The following is a 14405-nucleotide window of genomic DNA, read 5'->3' on the forward strand; positions in this document are numbered from 1 at the left end:
AGTACTCAAGATGTGGCCTCAGCAGGTCTGAATACAGGGCCATGATCACTTCCCTACTCCTGCTAGACACACTTCTTGGCCACCTGGGCACTCTGCTGGCTCCTGCTCAGCTATGTGTCCACCGGCAGCCCCAGATCCTTTTCCACCATGCTGCTTTTCAGCCACTCTTCCCCAAGCCTGTAGTGTTGTTTAGGGTTCTGGCAGGGCCTGGCACTTGGTCTTGTTAAACTTCATTCCACTGACCTTAGCCCATTGATTTAACCTGTCCAGGTCTCTCTGGAGAGCCTTCCTACCCTCAAGCAGATCAACACTCCTGCTCAATTTAGTGTCATCTGCAAACTTGCTGATGGTGCCCTCAATCCCCTCATCCAAATCATTAATAAAGATATTAAGCAGAACTGGCCCAAATACCAAGCCCTGGAAGACACTGTTTGTGACTGGCCACAAACTGGATTTGACTCTGTTTACCACAACCCTTTGGGCCTGGCCGTCCAACCAGTTTTTAATCAGTTTTTAATGCTCAGTTGGACAGCTCAACCAGTCTATTTTTAATTCTCACAAGAATGAGGTCCCTCCTAAGTCAAATGGAATGTGAACATAGTACATTAAACATAAACACAGAGATAAAAATCAACAATTAAGAAACATCAGAATCAATTTGCCTATCTTAAACTTGTTTCCCTAATATGTTTGCATTAGAATCTAAGTCCTGGTATGCTACCATATGTTCTTTTTTTTTTCATAGGATCTCAGCCTTCATTGTAATAAAGAGCCTGGCTCCTGTGACAAAGAATTTAAGGACAATGACTTTATTTATAGATTTATAAAGATACAATGTGAAGAAGAAAGCACAGTTTCCTCCACAGGTCCAGGTAAACACACCTCTTGTGCTTCCCCCGTCAATCTCTGCAGAATGCACTGCATGATTGTTCTCTCACCCACATTTGAGGGGCATGGAATAAATCAAGAACATAGCAGATGCAAGACATTTCTGGTGACTTGCTGGGACTAAATAGACACTTGTTGGAAAGTGGTCAAGGTTGAGGCACCTGGCAATGAAGTAGGTATGAAAAGGCCTTTGCTGGGGATGGAGCTGAGCAATGTAAAGAGTGGAAGCTTGTGGCTGCTGATGGCCACCAGCTGGTGAGTTGGCTGAGCCAGTCCCTTAAATACTGTACTGTGATTGCCTCCTGTTCTGGGATTACAAAGAAAAACAAGATAGCTCTGTCTGAATTATGTTTGAGTTATTGAGGCAACAATTACCCCCGTATTCATATATTAGACATTGATATGGAGCTCAAGTTTAACATGGCTAGAATCATCTACCTGGAATCATGTAAAGTGTTTCCCACTGTCCCACATGACATCCTGGTTATCAAATTGTAAAAGCATGGACTTGAGGGGTGGGCCACTCACTGGATAAGGAATTGGCTGGATGGCCAAACTCAGGCAGTGGTGGTCAACGGCTCAATGCCCAAATGGAGACCAGTGATGAGTGGTGTCCCTCAGGGGTCGGTACTGGGACCAGTGTTATTTAACATCTTTGTCAGCTATATGGGCATTTGAGTGCACCCTCAGCAAGTTTGTAGATGACGCCAAGCTGTGTGGTCTCATTGATGTGCTGGAGGGAAGGGATACCATCCAGAGACACTTGGATAGGCTGGAGAGGTGGGCCCAAACCAACCTCATGAACTTCAACTAGGCCAAGTGCAAGGTCCTACACCTGGTTTTGGGTCATCTCAAACACAAATACAGTCGCCATGAGGAGTGGCTCAAGAGCAATCTTGAGGAGAAGGACTTGGGTGAGCTGATGAAAAACACAACAATGCTGGCAATATGCACTTGCAGCCCAGAAGGCCAGCCATATGCTGGACTGCATCAAAAGTAGTGTGACCAGCAGGACAAGGGAGGTAATTCTGCCCCTCTACTCTGCTCTTGTGAGACCCCACCTGGAGTACTGTGTCCAGTTCTGGTGCCCCAGCATAAGAAGGACATCAAACAGCTGGAGTGGGCCCAGAGGAGAGCCACAATGATGATCAGAGGGCTGGAGCACCTCCCCTGTGGAACTAGATGATCTTTAAGGTCCCTTCCAACCCAAACCATTCTATGAATCTATGAACAACAAAGGGGGAAGATTTGAGCACTTTAAAAATTATCTATAAGAGCATAATGCAAAATCAACTGAGAAAAAAAAAAACAGATAAAACACAATACTCTTGCCATTTTTTCCATTTAGGTTGCCTATCTTTGCTCACTTCATTGCTCCTCTACATGTAGAGAACTAACCTAGAAAATGGTCTGTATCTTCTATAGTCAAAAAAAAAAAAATCAAATGTTTATCTTTGTAATTCACCAAACCCATGTCACTGTAAGAGGACAGGGGTTCTGCTGCAGTACAAAGGTTTATTCACTTCTGAGAGAGTGAGAGAAATTCTGTAATTTCGGAAAAGCACAGGATCAACCAGTCTGATTTCAGCCCAGTTAAACTTTCCCCTCTGCCCACCCTCCTGTTCCCATGCAAGCTGCTATTAGTGAGCTACACTGCCACAGAAGTCTTCTCGGTAGGGTATGTACGGTGCACATCTTTCTTCTCTAGAGAAGGGCTAGAAACCATAGGTAGAAGCTACTGAAAATCATTATGTTTAACATCAATCTCTTTTCAGGTATCTGCTAATATTTCATGCAATTGTAATAACTGTAGGTGCTACTCAGAATGTCATAGAAACCCCAGATGTCAGAGACATGGATCACCCACCATTAACCTGCAGAATCATTAACCTGCATGGAGTTAGAGCAGAAAATCCCTAAGCTAGGTGCTACATTTCCACTCTGTTTCACTCTGCCACTATCCTTCATTCTATATGGCAAGGGACCATCTATTAGAGATTAATTAGTAATTAAGAGTTGGTTCAAAAACATCACAAGTTCAGTGAAGAAAGCAACCTAATTGTGTTAGAAAAATAGAAATACAAATTTCAGTCTTCTGAGATTTCTTCTGAACAGGAAATTAAAATAACTCGATTTTGAACATACCAAACTGATCCCACTAAGTAGATGTAATAAACAAATGGAGATATTTAAGCTGACATTTAAGCAGTGTCAAAGCCTCCTAAGCTTGTTCTGAGTAGATTAGTAGATAAGTGTTAGCTTTCCTATTCTGGGATATGGTCCAAGGCAAGCATGAGGACTGATGATTTCATTTAAAACCAAAGTGGACAACACTGCCTATTTAAATAATGCAAATCATCTATGTAATTCTGATGAGAGGCTACCAGTTGACACTGATGTTTTTGGGATAAAACCCCTCTCTTCTTGGCATTGTACCTGGGAGCAAAACCTTTATCATTCTATCAGTAAGTGAAACTATAATTATTAGCATGGTTTCGGTAGTTTCTCAAAAACAAACAGTGTATCTCATCTGATGGAATCCCAGAAAAACTGACTTAATAAATTAAATCTTTTTTGAAACAATAAATACCATGAGATGCTTCACAGATTCCATGATATATTTTTAGACTTAAGTAAGATAGTTGCAAATAAATTCAGAGCCAGCTCCCTGTATCTCAGTAGTACTGACAAAACTGCAAGTATTTCAGTATACAGCTGGGAGAAGCTTGCCAACCACTGCGACTCATTCAGTTTTGCTGTACCTATTAGTGATAATGAGTCCATACAACTGCTTTGAAAATGGCTCTTAAATATTTGCCTGAATGCATCTTTATTCAGCCAAATATACACACAAGTTTCTAGTACATTTAGTGATTCTGAATTAAATCCAATTCCAGTGCTCAGCACTACAGAGAAGAATCCCTCTGATTACTTTGTAGGACATCAATTTAGGGAAATCTTCAAAACTGAGCTTACAAAACAGAAGAATAATAGTTCTTGGCTAGCAAGACTGTAAACCTCTCAATTAAAGATTGTTCTGTCACTCCATTCTGAGTCACTGGTGAAAATAAAGAAAAGCAAGCCTTATCTTCAGCATTAAAACAGCAATCCTAAGCCTATTACACAGGCAGTGATGGAAAAGTTTTCAGGTTTTATCCTCACCTATATGAAAGGCAGATTCACAAAAAGGCTTAATTACTTTAAGTGGAGGTTAGTCAGGAAAATCCAAAATGGTGATTAATTAATCCATGAGTACCTTATTAGATCCCTAATGTTTCAGGAGGCCCCCAAGCATTTCCAAATGAGGTTTCACACTGGAACTATTACAAGCTCTGCAGCTCATTATTTACCTTCCCTTTCCTTAGACATGAGGATTGCCAGTGACTTATATAGGGTTATGCACATTCGGCAGCATACTGGCAAGGCAGAGTTTGCATATGTAACATATAGCAGCCAGATCCATTTGCATTTGAAAGAAAGGAGACTTTCTGCAGCCAATCACTTCTTCTAGACAGCTGTCAATAGCCAAAGACACAAGAAAGGTGATGGGTTTCGTGCTGTGAATCCAATTTCTTCGCTGAGGGAGGAATCTCAGGCTGGGAGGTAGTCGGGATTTTTCCATGCACCATCATTTTGGTTTCTCTTTCTGGCTAGTTTCAATATACCTCCTGCTCTGTGAGCTGACTGTGAATCCTATTCATGCCTCCCTGAGGAAGGACAAGTGAGCCAAAGAAATATGAAATGAGTGCTGGGAGACGGACATTTTAAAATTACATACTGATACACTGAACTTTAAGTCTTTGTAGGTCTTTTTATGTCGTCCTAGCAGCATGAAGAGTTTGTTTACAAAGACTCAGGATCTTCACATTTACAGGAGTTATTTAATAGTTGCATTTAAATGTAGTTACTAAAAGGCATATTATTATTTGGTGTTATGTGGGAAAAGTTTATGGAACATAAGAAATTTATGACTTGCCTAAAAAGTTTATTGTTTGCCTGCTTAAAAATTGTTATCTACCTGACAAGTCACATTTTCTGGTTCCAGAGTGACATTTGTTTTCGACCTCATACTGCAGTAAGCTAAACATGACATGGCAGCCCTGAGTTCTGTTGACTGCACACAGTGCACAGACTTTGTCCTGTTTCTTCCTGACATTCACGCCTGTGATGCAGAGTGGTGCATCATTATCACCTTTTAAATGCCTGGCATGACTTGTATCTGTAAGCTCTGATTTCTATGTGGACTTAAAAATAAAATTGAAATTAGGTGCCTGAATAATTTCAGCCTTATTATACCACATCTGAATGAAATTGGGTATTTGGCTCACCTTACATTAGGTGTCTGCCATGTCGGTAGACAGCCAGGCATCTGATGTATCCTTACAGCCAAAGGGGGTCAGTTCAATTCAGTCAGTGGAGCCTAGGGAGCAATTAATTTAATTCTAAAGTAGACACTTTCACGTGACCTTCTAAAAAGGTCTCCAGACACCACGGAACGTATTGGCTATGTCTCTATTAGCTGTAATGAGATCTTACTCACAGTTCCCAAGTAGGCACTTGCCTTGTGCACTGACAAAATTAGGATGAGCCTAGGGTGTCACAGTTTTCCAAAGCGTGAGGAGTCAAGCTTGCCCAAGGCATCTACAAATTTCAAATTTAAATCATATTTATAAAGCCAGAACTAATCATATATACCGTACACAGACTTAACTTACGTTTTATCCCTGACTAGCTACACCCAAGCTTTGAAGTGACCTTCCCTGTGCCTCAGGAACTGCGAGCGCCCTCTGACAGGACCAGCCGCCGGGAGCTGCCTCCTCAGTCTCACCGCCGGTTAATTAAGAAAAGGCATTCTGTGTATAGGCTCTCCTACAGGCTTCGCACTGTACCGCCGAAGTCACTGGCAGCGAGAACGCCGGGCGAAGAGCGGCGGACGCGGGAAGCTACGGGTCCCTAGCCTTGCCGCCCTCCCCTGTCCCCGGCGGGCCCGGCAGGGGGCGCCGGCTGCTCGGCTGACGGCGGTGTTTGGCCCATCGCGGCCGCCTTAGCAGTCCTCGGTCCGCCGCGGTTCCTTGGGGTCTGCCCGGCCTCTGGGGGTTCCGCCAGCGGCGCCCGCCGCGGCTGGGCTAAGCCGGGCCGGGCCGGGCCGCCGCCATGTTCACCAGCACCGGCTCCAACGGGCTTTGTGAGTACCGGCCCCGCTGCATCCCGCGGAGAGGACGGAGCTACGGGAGGGCGGCGGCAAGGGGTGTGTCGGCGTCTCCCCTGCGGAGGGTGGCCCGGCCCCCTCCGCCGGGGGACTGGACGGGGCCCCAACGCTAGGGCGGGGGGCGCCGCCGCCGTGAGGAGGCTAGCGGGGTGGCGGCGCTGTGACCTCTGCGGGTTCCGCGAAGGGAGGTACCGAGCGGCTCATGTTGCCCGGCCTGGGCGCGGTGCTGCCACCTCCTCCGAGGCAGCCGCTGGCCTCTTTCCCCCTTCTTTGCGCATGTGGCCTGGCCTCAGCCAGGCTTTTAAACTCGGACTTTACCACGTCTCCCGCTTACGTTTCTGCGGGTGAGGAGACGCGCCCGATAGTACCGGCGTTGGAGGGGCCGTTGCGCCTGTCGCGGCAGTGCTTTGGGCAGCGCTCGAGGGGCTTTGCTTCGCGGGTTTTGCTGCCTGGTGCGGCCGGTGGCAAGGGGTGGTTCCGGGGCGGAGGAGCGGTCCTCTAGCGTCGTGGCTGGCCCGGGACTCACTTCTCTGTGTGTGTATATCTCTCTACATAAATTGGTAAAGACTTACGTGCCTAAATATATATTAGAGAAGAGACATAACTTTTTATTTTTTTTAATTGTTAAGCAAAGATTGTTTAAACCATTTTATTGGGAAGACAGATAGAAGAGCAATAGATTTCTGGCTGTTTTTTAACCTTTTTTTTTTTTTTTTTTTTTTTTTACACGCAGCGGTTGTAAGTCATTTCCTATCCCCAGTGTTACTTGAATAGACTTCACGGACATGGAGGGTTGTTTCTGAACTTGTTTAAAGGAGAAAGAATCTTCTCCAGTTAGATATGACCATGAGGAACTCAGCTGGCTGTGGTGTGGACTTTGGTGCTGCAGTCCTCAGAGCAGGCTGGGATAAATGATAAGTCGGAACTTTGCTGACTAACTGCATGTTCCACATAAAGTCCAGATCTGACTATGAAAGCAGCCTCTGACTAGGGGGGAATAAGTCTGACATTTTAGAAGAGACATTGGTTGTAGCTATATTCTACTTGAGGCGTCCAAATGAGGGGAAGGTTGTTTTTCACTGAATCACAATGCCAGGTTGAAAGGACCCCAAGGATCATCTGGTCCAAATTTCTAGGTGATATTGTAGTTTAAATGAGATGGCCCAGCACCCTGTCAAGCTGAGTCTCATTTTTGCAGATGAATCTGGTAACACGGGTATTGGAACTAGAACTGGTGCTTGATTCACAGCTCCTGATTTTCATTCCCTCTCCCCAGTAACCGATACTGTAGAACACCAACATTTTGATGGCATGTGTCGGTGTATAATTCTATGAGAAAGAAGGTGAAGTGAAAACTATTTTTGTTTGGCTGAAAGTCATTGTCATTATTTGAAAATTTTTCCAAGATCAGAAAGAGGGGAAAATTAGTCATAAGAAACTTATTTGTGCTAGGAAAAAAAACCTAAACAAGATGCCATTATGCAAAAAGTGTTTTACTGGTTTTAATTTTTTTTTTTTTTTGAAAACTGGTACAACATACAGTCTTACTGAACTCACCTGTTGACCCAAAGTGTTGTTTTACAATTAGACCTGACTGCTACAGGTACCATGACAGTCTCTGAGACACAACATTTAGGTGACAGTGACATGCTCACTGCTATCTGCAGTACTGCACATGAGAGTAGTAACAAAGTCTCTTAGAGCTAGTCTTTATTAGGATAAAATCTGAGTCCATGTTTTTTAAAGCCTATCCACTTGATACATCTGGAAAATATTTAACAACTTTTCCTGCTACATACAGGTTACTTTTTGTAGTAGTAGGGAGTAGAGCCCTTTGAACTTGCATGCAGGCATTTCTACTAGTGTGACTTGAACTTTCATCTCTCTGTGAACCTTTGTCGTACAGGGATAGCAATTTGTTAAAAATCCGCAAGGCAAGAAGGGAATGTTGGGCTCCTCTGCTTTTGTAGCCTGCAATGCTGAACTGTAGGCATTTGGAAAATACTGAAGGTGAGCAAGCTGCTGCTTTGTGGTCCAACTGAAGGAAAAATAAAGTGTGTATTGAATATACCAGACTTTGGTGTGCAACAGTACTTAGTACACTACTAGATGGAAAAACAAATTAGTTTGTACATCAGTGGCTTTTTATGATGCTGTAACTACATCAGTGGACAAGGGAAGACCAACAGATGTCATCTGTCTGGACTTTTGTAAAGCATGTGACAGAGTCCTTCATAACATCTTTCTCTCTGAGCTGAAAAGAAATGGATTTGGTGGGTGGACTGTCCAGTGGATAAGGAATTGATTGGATGACCACATCCAAAGGCTAGTGGTCAAAGGCTCAATGTGCAGATGGAGGCAGGTGCATAAGTGGTATACCTCAAGGTTCTGTATTAGAACCAGTGCTGTCCAATCGCTTCATCAATGATATCAACACGGCACTCCTAGATACCAATACGGTCTTGGGGATGATGAAATTGAGGGCAGCCCTGCAGAAATAGACTTTGGGGTGCATGAGAAGCTGGACATGAGCAGACCATGTGTGCTTGCAGCCCAGAAGGCCAGTCACATCATAGGCTGCATCAAAAGAAGTGTGGCCAGCAGACTGAGAGAGGTGATTCTGACACTTCACTCTGCTCTGGTAAGATCTCACCTGGAGTATTGTGTCCAGGTCTAGAGCCTTCAATACAGGAGGGACATGGGCCTGCTGGAGCAGGTGCAGAAGAGGACCATGAAAATGATCAGGGGGCTGGAACACCTCTCCTATGAGAACAGGCTGAGGGAGCTGGGGTCATTCAGCTTGAAGAAGAGAAGGCTCTGCAGAGCCTTAACAGCGACCTTCCAGTACCTGAAGGGGGCCTACTGCAAGAAGGCTGCAGAGGGACTATTTACAAAGGCTCACTGTAGGGATAGGATGAGGGGCGGTGGTTTTAAATTAGAGAAGAGTGGATTTAGATTGGATGTTGGGAACAAGTTCTTTACTATGAGGGTGGTGGAACATTGGAAAAGGCTGCCCAGGGAGGTAGTTGAGGCCCCATCCCTGGAGGTATTCAAGGTCAGGCTCTACAAGGCTCTGGGCAACCTGATCTAGTTGAGGATGTCCTTGCTCACTGTAGGGGGTTAGACTAGCTAACCTTTTGAGGTCCCTTCTAACCCAAACCATTCTATGATTCTATGATCAGCATGCCACAGTGCAATGAGTACTGGGAGCACCATAGCCACATCAGCTCAATTAGCCAGGGATTGAGTGCTGTAAAAATGTGGTTATTCTGCTGCATTGTGATGCAGAGCCAGCTCATTTCAGTCTAGGATGGGGATTTCACATGGTGTTATGAAGCCATGCCTGATATTTATGAAAGCGTATATTAATAATAGTATGGTAATATACTCTGTGGTTGGGAGGAAGAAGAGACAGCTCAATGTGGTGAGCATTTTGTTTATTCATTTAACTTCATCTTTTTTTCCACTTTCTTTTCAAACATCACCTTTATAAGCAAAGGTTTTGAGGTTTTGTTGTTGCTTTTGGTTGGTTGGTTTTCTTCTTGTAGCTTCTCATTCTTTTGTAGTTTGTGACTTAGGCTAAACCCAGCAGTTTTCCAAATGTAAATGTATAGGCAATTGGTTTGATTACAGTCTTACTAAGGTCTCTTAAAGATACATTTAAAGCATGATCATATTTGGTTTCTTTATTGACTGTCTCAATATATACATTAATGTTACTCACATCTTAGTTTTTGCTTTAAGTTTATAAGCATTTGATGGAAAACTGTTCCTGCAGTGGTACTCTTCTTACTGTGTTCATTCACTTGCAGGTATAACAATGATTAACCACCAGAGTACGCTATGAAGCGACAATCTGAACACAGGATCTCCTTCCTGTATCAGTGCTCTGTGTCTAGACCAGGCACCAGAGCTGCTTTCCTGACCCCAAGTACTTCATTCAGTCATGTGATATTTTCAGGAAGCAGTAGCATCACTGCTTTTGCAGGGTCCTCTGGTTTGTTTGTTTGGATTTTGTTGTTTGGTTTGGGGTTTTTTTTTTTTTGTTGTTTGTTTTTCAAAGGATGAGCAAACTCTAAAAAAATTATCTTCTGGTTAAATTTCATCCTATCAGTCAGCACACAGTCTCCTGGTATCTTCTATATTCCTCCAGCAGTATTACATGGGTGCGCATCTCTTGTAGTCCTCCCTCCATGACGTGCTTTCATTTGTTCTTGGGCACCGTTCAGGACTTGGTGTTTGAAAGACATGCTTTTATTCCTCAGATATAGTAATGTCTTCAGTCTCCCAACAGCACACACTGGAGTCTAGGAAGCACTTAAAGATTCAAATTTGCATGTCTGACAGTGCATTTCATTAACCATTACAATAAAGGACAAGCAAGGGTTCCAGGCATTCAGGAGAAGGTGTTCACGCTTCTCTTTTATGTGTAGCAAACTTGAATCTGAAGGGAGAGTGGTAGGCAGAGTCCTTGAAAACTCTCACCTTTTCAAAACATCACTGTTTGACTGTGAACCTGCTGCAGGTTCCTGGACAGATTTTAGAATACAGTAGATGAATGTCTGCATGATGGCTTAGTGCAGGAAAAACAAGCCCCTAAAGTACAGATTCTATCAGTGCATTTGGGAAGTACTGTGCATTAAAATGTGCATAGGTTATGGTTTAAAAGACTCACAAATCTTGTGCATCAAGATGAAAAAATTATATATGTATATTTTATGCCATTATAGTAGCCCCCCAGCAGTTAATTTGCTGTATGAAAGTGGTGCTGAGGCCGTGTGAAAGCCTCAGCAGCAGGGTTTGGGAAATTTACAGATGACAGCATTTTAAAAAGCTGTTGCACAGTGTGTTTCATCTGTGGTGTAAGCTAAGTAGGGATCCTCACAAAAAAATACCCTGAGCTAATGTGAGCTTCTGCAGCCACTGCTTATCAGCTGGTGTTGGCAGTGAGGTCCTCTCTCAAGTCAATGTTTGAGTCTCAGGCCCAGAATAGAGGTACAGGGGATGAAGTTGTTCCCCAAACAACCCTTTTGAAACAGTAGTTTGGTCTGACTGCCTACTTTGACAGGTCTCCTGATCTGTGAGTGGTTAACAGGCAGGGAACAGGAAATAATTTCAAAAACCGTAGCTGTTGCTGCTACCCCCAACTTTCATATTATTAGTACAGCGGTGGCTTCTGAAACTGCAGCTGCCTGAGCGGTTGTGACAGACAGGCATTTCTATTCCTTAACTCTGTATACTTTGAAAGTGGGCAGCCAAAGAAGCAGTAGGTTGTGGAAGAATAGGGTTTGTGTGCTTTGTAATGAGTGCAGGGGTGGAATGTGAAGACATTGAGGTAGTTTTCTCATTCATGTCACATGTAGGATCAGCTTCACATTGCACAGCGGTAGCATAATGATAGGGATACTTGTTTATGAGATTATGAGATCATTTTGAGGGAAAACTTCTCCACTACAGCAGGGGGAAGCAAAGATCTGGAGTGAAAGCTAGTTCTTTGCTCTTTGTTGTAGCACAAATACACTATGCTGGCTATTACAAAATTTCTCTTGGAAGCTCAGTGTGTGTGTTGTGACACCAGCACTATTACAATCTGTTGTTTGAAAGAATTGCCACTTAAGTAGTACTTTGGGGCTGCAAATTTATTCCAGGGTCTTTGAAGATAGTATTCCCTGTATTTTAACTTTTCAGGATCAAAATGAGGGTTTATCCTGTCATTCTACTTTCTTTATGTGGTATAGAGGCATTGTTTTTTTTCTCCTTCTTGGGCACATTTATATTGGTGCTGATAGCAGACACTGGTACCCCAGTAGTTTGGTAGGATATTTCCATCCAGCATGTGGTTGTAAATCCATTGGTCTAGAATTTTGCTTTCTAAATTTTGCCTTTACATTCTAAGTAAGGAATTTTAACTCGGACGTCAGAATGCCCAATTGCACAGTTAGTCATTCTAGTCCGTGTAGTTAGTCTGGGGTTGTTAGTCGTTTTTGGTCTTACTGCTTGAGATGCTCCATGGCAGTGGGGTGGTTCCTTCTTCCCTGATGACCTTACAGCATCCTTGAGAATGATCTATATGTTGTCGAGGAGTCAAACAAACTACTACATTATACAGTGAAACGCTTGGGGAAAAAGCAGCAACATTTCAGGAGATGCATTATTTATCTGAAAGAGTTTGTCTTTCTCAGCTTTACTGGACAACAGTAAACTTACTGACTGTGATGATGTTTTGCGAAACTTGAGAGTAGAAGGTTCCGTTACTCATGTGATGTTCCCTATGGGTGACTGTCACAGTAATAGGTTAGTTACTACTGTGGTTTTTCACTTGGTAGCGTGTTTAAAAATAAGTACATTCCCTCTATAACACCTTTAAAGTGTCTAAGCTGAAAGCTGAAAGGAGGCTCTTAATAAAAGTGTGTCTTCACACTTTTGGAGAAAACAGACAAGTTCTGTTGGTTGATTATTTTTGGATGCATTCAATTTAGGAATGTATTTGATAGGATAAAATACTTCACATGTGTATTACCTGCAGTACATGTAAAAAGTTTGTAATTATGTGAAAATTGCAGTAAAGTCTTAAAACTGTATAGAAATATATAGTGATGGTGGGAAATCTAGTGATTTGCTTGCCGTGTTTCTTGTGGTAATGTGTTCTTTATATGAAAAGTATTACAGGATTAATGAGTTCTTGTGAAATTTTATTTAAACTCATGAAATAACATAAATGTATTTTGTTAGTAAAATACCAAATTTTGTCAAACTTTGGTTCAGAAATATCTGCTGTTGACTCTATTACCATTGCTCTGATTTAGGCTGTACTTTAAAATATCTGTTGTATCCTGGTCACAAAATGGACCTTTACCCATTAAGAAATGTTAAGTAAGTTAACTAAGGGAGCATTGTCTGAGGTTTCAAGTGTGTGCAATGTGTGCACAGTAACTTTTAGGCACCTCCAGCTTCTTTTTTCCTGCAGCGTTCTACAGTACTCTTATGGCTTCAAAATATTTTAAGCATCCAACCAGATCAGAGGTAGGAATAATTAAAAAAATGCTTTTGTTCAGCTAGGCTTTCTACCCTCCTGATGTGTCTTACACAAGAAATGTCATCATAAAAGTACAGCTTAAGGTTATGAGAGTAACATCAAGCTGTGCCATTGAAACACAGAATTCTTTCGGTTGGAAAAGACCCCTAAGATCGTTGAGTCCAACTGTCAGCCTAACACCACCATGGCTATTAAACCATGTTCCAAAGTGCCATGTCTACATATTTTTTTAACACCTCCAGGGATGGTGACTCCACCACCTTCCTGGGCAACCTATTCTGATGCCTGACTTGATACTAGGGAGAAGCGACTGACTCCCAGTGTCATTACAACCTCTGAGTCATTGTCTAATTTCTCTAAAAGGATAGTTCTCCAAAGTATTAATTGCTTAAATGGAGTAAGGAAAGTGAGTCTGTAAATAATGAACTCAAAGGTATGGTTGGGGTTCAAAAGGGATCAACAGAAGCATTTTAAGTACAAATCTATGTTATGATACACATAGAAAGAGATGTTTCCCTTGCATTTGTATTCTTTTCTTTCTCTGCAGTTCTGCAGGGTTCAGGGTGGTATGAACTGACAACAGCTAACAGTGCCTGTCAGAGTTGTTCTTGATGTGATCAGTTAGTATTTGGATGAGGACCATAATTGAATTATGTAATAAGAACCGTATTTTTTATAGGATCATGAAATAATTTCTGCTGGAAAAGTTCTTTTACATTGAGTTCAACCATTATCTAACTCTACCAAACCTGATGCAAAATGACATCCCTTAGCAGTGGGATTGTGCCGTGAATAAAATCTTGGCCTTCATGCCTATTACCACCTTCCTTTTCTAGCTGTTCGCTCTTCTAGTGTGCAGCAGATGTTGACACAGTCGTTCATATTACTCAGTTTATCTGAATAGACACTAAATGTTTCCTGTATTACACTTTTTTGATGCAGTTTTGTTCTTCTGGTGCTCCTGCTCTTTATTTCCCATTAGTAATTTTAAAGTAGTTTTAATGCTTCTTTTGTTGTCTAAGAACAATGACAACAGAACTATTGATTTCATTAAAACCAAACCAAACCCAACCAAACAACAACAATAAAAAAAAAAAACAAACGAGAAAGCAGTTGTTTGAAAATCAATACATTCTGTGCTATGACAGGGGATGTTTGGGAAGTAAATGTGATTCAGGCTGCATGTGTGAAAAGGATAAAAGTAATAGAAGAAATAGTATATCACAGTTTCTGTATTGGCTTAAGTTGTTGGGAGAGAATTTTTGTCTTTTT

General features: G+C 42.4%; 1 protein-coding gene across 1 annotated transcript in view; it reads left to right on the forward strand.

Annotated features, from left to right (window-relative positions):
- The first annotated feature begins 6042 nt into the window (after positions 1-6042).
- UBAC2 (UBA domain containing 2) overlaps positions 6043-14405 on the forward strand; it is a 93903-nt gene continuing 85540 nt past the window's right edge. The window contains exon 1 of the mRNA XM_054383793.1: positions 6043-6073. Coding sequence (XP_054239768.1) covers positions 6043-6073 — 31 coding nt within the window. The remainder of the gene's footprint in view (positions 6074-14405) is intronic.

The sequence above is a fragment of the Indicator indicator genome, chromosome 1 (genome assembly GCF_027791375.1).
Source record: "Indicator indicator isolate 239-I01 chromosome 1, UM_Iind_1.1, whole genome shotgun sequence".
In the NCBI taxonomy this organism is placed as follows: Eukaryota; Metazoa; Chordata; class Aves; order Piciformes; family Indicatoridae; genus Indicator; species Indicator indicator.